Below are 6,197 nucleotides of genomic sequence, written 5' to 3'. Positions count from 1 at the left end.
GTGAGAGTATTGCCTCAGCCCAGGGGTTTGAGACAAGTCTAGGCAACTTGGTGAGACCTTGTCTCTACATTAAATAAAAAAAGTAGCCGGGCATGGTGGCGTGTGTCTGTAGTTCCAGTTACTTGGAACACTGAGTTGAAAGGATCACCTGAGCCCAGCAGGTCGAGGCTGTGGTGACTGTGAGCATGCCTCTGCACTCCAGTCTAGGTGACAGAGTGAGACTCCAACTCAAAAAAAAAAAAAAAAAAAGAAAAGAAAATCAGAAACCAGGCAAACCCAAAGGCATCGATGTTCCAATTATCTTTTTTTTTTGAGTTGGTGTCTCACTCTGTTGCCCAGGTTGGAGTGCAGAGGCATGCTCACAGTCACCACAGCCTCGACCTGCTGGGCTCAGGTGATCCTTTCAACTCAGTGTTCCAAGTAACTGGAACTACAGACACACGCCACCATGCCCGGCTACTTTTTTTATTTAATGTAGAGACAAGGTCTCACCAAGTTGCCTAGACTTGTCTCAAACCCCTGGGCTGAGGCAATACTCTCACCTCTGCCTCTCAAAGTGCTGGGATTACAGGCATGAGCCACCATGCCCGGCCAATGTTCCAATTATCTAAAAATATCTTTACCTGTCTGCCACCTAACTATTGCAAAAGATCACAGAATGGGTCTGTGTGTAACAAGTCCTTCACCCAACTGGCACCAGTGCTCAAGCATCATAGGTAAAAACAGTAGGGCTCATCATCTGCCCATATCAGTCATTTTACAAACAGAAAACAATCCAAAAACATGATGCCCTAGATAAGATATCAAAAAATAACGCTGCAGATATGAAAATGATCCTTAAGGAAGATAAAGACAGCACCTTATGGTGTCATTACAGAAACAGCAGCACATGGGATTAAACATGACCTAATCATGCACTGGCCAAAAAAGGCTGAACCACGAAAAGCTGCTATAAAATGCTAACACAAGATCACATCAAGAGGCACCCTAAAATTTCATTGCTCTGACCCTAGGGACAGTTTAGCCACAGATGAAACAGGAAGGCGTAAATACCTCATACCCCATGACATCTACATTCTTAGACTGGTCAAAGAGTACACAAAACCCACAATGCAATAAAAATCAGAATATTGTAAGCCATAGGTCATGGCAGAAATTCTGCAATATGGAATTCTATTATATTGGAAGTGTTTCCTCTGCCAAGGCTTTTCAAAGAGCCAGATCTTAGGCAAAAAATAAGACAGCTATACTGCCCATAAAATCAAATAAACTACTTCATGCCCTGGGCAAGGGCAGTGGAAACCACTCTAGTGTTTGTGGGCCCTGCCAGAGATTATCAGGAGGAAGGTGTCAGTGGATGAAGCAAGGAAGAACAGCAAATGAGAAGCCCTTCCACCAAAATGTTATGAGAAAAGACAGCAAGAGAGAGAGAAAGGGGCCCATACTAATACACAAGCAAAGGAACAAAAACGATTCGTACAAAATAGCTGATCTATATAGAACAACCTAAACAAAAAACTGAAACTCAGAAGTAACTCAAAAAGCAAAAGAAGGTGCCATTCAATGAATAGCGATCATCTTTGGTTCAATCTAGAAAACAGATAAAAACAGAGAAGAGAAAATCAAAGGTGACGGGATTTCTGCAACAACTAAAGGTGACAGGCATCTTTCCATCAAAACAGAATTAGGTGGCCCACTGAGAGTGGTTATTTGTCAGAACTGTGAAGGTGTAAAGGAATTGGAGGTGAAAACAAAAATGGAAGAAAGGGAACTGCCCCGACTAAAACAAGAGGAAAAGACAATTCCATGGTACCTGCCGTCTGGTTTATTTCAAGCTCTGGAAAAGAACTGGAAAAACACAGATAAAGCAGTGAACAAGCTAGATTACCAGCAAGGATCAGTCACACTCTTGTTTCTGCCAGGAACGGCTGGTGCTCCCCCTACTCGAATGACTAAGTAACTTACTTAAATGCATTTGACACATGATCCCTGAACTTCAGAAAAACACTTAATACAGCGGAGTGCCTCATGAAATCTTAATCTAAAAATGTTCATCCATTTAGAATCAAGCTGAATCACACTGACCACTGGGGAGGAAGGCTGAACAGAGGGAATACATATTTGGAAGGACATCAAGGAGACTGGTATCATCAGGGACTTTGTTTACCAGTTTGAGGGTTCCCACCTCCTTTTAAAGGTAATAAAAAAAGATCTAGAGCCTAAAAAGAGTGTAAATACAAAGGGGGAACTACCAGAATCAATAAAAGACAGAAAAATAAGACATAAAATGCAATGTGACTTGGAGACCCCTGCAGATATCTATGCTAAAACTAAATCTGGAATATGTTTAATAAATTGTGAAGTGGAAGGTAGGCAGGAGAAAAAAATTAGCTCCTAATAGGAAATATCAGGGTGGTGGATGTGAAGAAAAACTATAAAAAGGAAACTGAATGTTGTATTTAGCAAATCTATAGTGCTTACTGTGTGCCAAGCACTATTCTAAATTCTTCAGATGTAGTAACTCATGTGCTCCTCAAAACAATCTTCTAACATAAGTACCATTATTATTCCTGTTTCAGAGGTGAGGAAACAAAGACACAGAAAGGTTAGTAACTTGCCCAAAGTTGCACAGCTAGTAAGAACCAGGACTAAGATTCAAATCTGGACACTTAGGCATCAAAATCTGTGTTCCTAATCTCTCGGGGCAACCCTAGAACTTAAAACTCGAGAGTGAGAGCAATAAGCTTGGAGTGAAATAAGTCATGCACTGGTTATATCTAATGTTAAGAGATCAACCCTGAATCATGGCTCTGTGATGACTAGCCAGCCCTGTAACCATCCCTGGCCTCAGCTTCCTCACCTATGCATTCAGGATACTGAATTAGATGAGCTCCGTTTAAGATGCCTTCAGCTTTAAAATGTCACAAGTCCTTGCTGACAATCAGCAGTATATGGACTGGTCTGCTTTCTGACTGGCGACTGAAAGGTTAGTTCATCCTAAAACTGGCAACAAATTGTGTTAGGATTCTTTCTCTGCCTCCTGACCTTTAGAAGATTATTATGTCTCCCTTATGAAGGCAAATGACAGAGGGTAGTGAAAGGGGGATGGGGTTATACATGATTTCTCTTTTGGACTCTGCTTAATGTAGTTGTAACTAAATGACCCTCAAAAAGCTCTGGGCTGTTATCACAGTGATGCTGCCAAACCTGCAGTCTCTCCAAGTCCTTCTACTGAGCCTGTTCTTGGAATCTGCCTTTGGATTTGGTTACCGAAATGCAAGTAAAACTGACAAACTGAAGGTGAAGCAACCAAAATAGGAAAATTGGGAAGACTAAGAAAGGCAAGCCGTCCATGGCAGTTGAAATTAAGGAGTTTCGTGGTGGCCAAATAAACCTCTGTGTTTTAGTATAATCCAGTCTCTTTGTTAACACCCACTCTTGGAAGCTGAAAGCTCAAAATTCATCATTGGTAAATTCGACACCCAGTTAGAACCTAAAGGACCCCCAGATGTATCCTTCTCAAGCTAGGCATTAAAGGTCACCCAGAGTGCATCTGTGGGTGGAGAGGGCCTTACAGATGGGTCACGCAATCCTCCATTGGGAGTCCTTTCTAAGCATCACTGACAGGTGGCTGTCATCAGCCTCTCTTTGGACATTTCCAAGGTCGAGGCACTGGCTCCTGGCCTGGCAGGCAGCTTCCTGCACTGCTGGACAGCTCTCGCAGTTGAGAAAGTCCACGAAGCGCCTAGAACTGTGCCCTGCGCGGGGCTGAGTTCACTAAGTGTGCTTCCAAGTGAGTCAAAAGCTGCCTCCCTAGAACTTGAACCCATATGTCCCTGGTGAGCCCCTGGAGCCTAGAAACGCAGAGCCCCCTTAGGTATCTGGGGCTGTAATCAGGCCCCTCGGCCATCTTCTTTAAGGTGCGGATCCCGGACCTTCTTCACCAATCCTGGACCGGCAGACCCCTCCCCAGACCCCAGAGCCCCAAGAGTGCGTACCGATGGGGGGGAGGGCAGCCAGAGAGGCCACAGTCGAGGCTATCCCCAACCTCCGTTCCTCGGGCAGGAGGGGACAAAGGGCCTTCAAGAAGGCGTATACCCCACCACGGTCTAGGCTGCCTCCACCACTAGGCAAGCCGGCCCCTAGGACCTCCGCGGTGCCAGACGACAGGCCCCCGAGGATCCAGGACGCTCAGGCTGCGGCGCAATAGGTCGAGACACGCCGGGGACCGCGCGGCTCCGGGATTTGGCCCGACAGGTCTGGGTAGCGATCCTGGCTACGCGGAGCTCGCTCGGTCGTGACTTTACCTGAGTGTGGTTGACTACACCTGCCCAACTCGCCCCGGGTCCGGTTCCTGCAGCTCCGCGGCTGCCGGCGGCGCTCATGGATATGCAGCCGGAACCCCTGGCCAGTGCAGCTCCCGCCGCTACCGGCCCCGCCCAAGCAACGACGCCACGCCCCTGACGACCGCTTCTGCCACGCCCCTAACCACAGGAACCGCCTGTTCATTGGGCGATTCAGCCGCTGCTCCACTAGCCCCGTGCTTTCATTGCACCTGAAGGACAGTCTATTGGTCAGCGGAACTGCTCCTCATGGCGGAGGCGGGGTCCTTAGCGGAGAGCTCCTCGACAATTGGCTACATTTGACGTCTTTAGCCCGGAGGCCAAGACCCTATTGGGTAAAACCAGGCCGGAGGGGGCGGGGGAAAGGGAGGAGGGTTAGAAGACGGGTCGTGCTTGATGTTGATGGGAGCCGGTGGAAGGGCGGGGGCGATTGTGACCGCAATCTGTTTGGGGGCCTGGGTAAAAGTCAGGTGTCGTCTGAGAGGAAGGAGATCGGTTGGTAGCTCAGCTGCGGGGTTCTAGTGGGTCCAGGCCGACCGACCGGCTCACCTGTAGTCCAGGACGAAGGGTGCGAAATTTGGGGCCATGCCCCCGGAGAGAAGTGGGAGGGCAGTGAGTCACTGAGCCAGAAGGAAATGAAAGAATGTGGAGGCAGCGGCTTCTGGCCCCTCTCAGCTAGGGACGGGGGATGGGGACGTGCTGGGCAGAACGGACTTCAATTATTGTCCCACTGTCCTTTCAGCCCTTAACCAACCCAGTCAGAGGCGCCTGGAAGAGATGTGTACAGTTGAGGTGGCCTTGGGCACGTCACTTAATCTTTCTGCGTGCACCCCGGTTTCTTAATTTGACAACCGAGGATGACAATACTAGTTGATGGAAAGAGTAAATAACTCTGATAAACATTAGCAGTGCCTGGTACTCAAGACCTATTCTTCACCCACTCACTCCATGGCCATGGAAGTAGGTCCAGTTCAAAAATCCTATGAGCCTGAAACTACTTTTGGAGTGGCGTGTGTGGTTTACCAATAATAAATAGACCACTTTAGTGACTTGAAATGCAGTCCCTATAGGTCAGACAAGGCCTCCCTACCAAGGCACAATAGGACTGGAAGAGAGGGAGCAGGGGGTGAAAAGAGAGGTGTGATTTAGCCAGAGGAGAGAAGTGGTGTTTGTAGCAATATTAATTTTTTTCAACACATTTCAGGATTGTGACAAGGAACAATGGGCTGGCTCAAGTTTTATGGGGCATGACCAAATAGCATTCTTTGATTTCAGAGCTGGACCAGAAATCACTGCATGAAATTTCTGTCAGAGACTCCTAAAGCCTGTTCCCTTTTCTGAAGGTGTAGACGTCCCAGAGTGTGGACAGAAATAGCACCTCTCAGGCCTGACTGTAACCCCAGACTCTTTGTGTCTACTTTTCAAAGAACTCACACCCATGGTACATCAGAGTGAAAGAGAAGAAAGACTCCTTTGCTATTGCTGTATTTTTCATTCAGAGTCGTGTTACCTAAAAAAAAAAAGGTTTCATCTAAGTATTTATTTATTTTTCTATATTTTCTTCCATATTGGGAAAGAAAACTCAGACTTCGGTACCAAAGCATTTTAGTGATGAACCTGGTAGTCATGATGATGGTCCCGACTCTGTGTGTTAAAATAGTTTAAACTTCCAGAAAAGAGCTTTAGATTTGTTACCAGATAAATATGTGAGGTAATGCATACATTAGTTAGCTTGATTTACCCATTCCACAATCAAAACATCATGTCGTACACCATAAATACATACAATTTTTATTTGTCAATTAAAAGTAATTTTTAAAGTAGATTTGTTGCCAGATAGGGGTATGTGTATGT

The 6,197-nt window shown here is 46.3% G+C and overlaps 1 protein-coding gene across 2 annotated transcripts in view; it reads right to left on the bottom strand.

Moving 5' to 3' along the window:
* ABHD2 (abhydrolase domain containing 2) overlaps nucleotides 1–4,718 on the bottom strand; it is a 119,890-nt gene extending 115,172 nt beyond the window's left edge. Inside the window, exon 1 of one of the 2 annotated variants that reach the window (XM_008070615.2) lies at nucleotides 4,308–4,718. Coding sequence is in view for 1 of the 2 variants with exons in the window: in XM_021718836.1 (XP_021574511.1) it covers nucleotides 4,308–4,385 (78 nt within the window). In the remaining variant the exon portion in view is untranslated. The remainder of the gene's footprint in view (nucleotides 1–4,307) is intronic. The other variant, XM_021718836.1, reaches the window with a different exon arrangement.
* Nucleotides 4,719–6,197: the final 1,479 nt, after the last annotated feature.

The sequence above is a fragment of the Carlito syrichta genome, unplaced genomic scaffold (assembly GCF_000164805.1).
Source record: "Carlito syrichta isolate Samal-C Ts95f unplaced genomic scaffold, Tarsius_syrichta-2.0.1 Scaffold313872, whole genome shotgun sequence".
NCBI classification, from domain to species: Eukaryota; Metazoa; Chordata; class Mammalia; order Primates; family Tarsiidae; genus Carlito; species Carlito syrichta.
The sequence above is the reverse complement of the archived record's forward strand: the minus strand, read 5'-3'. Positions and strand labels throughout refer to the sequence as shown.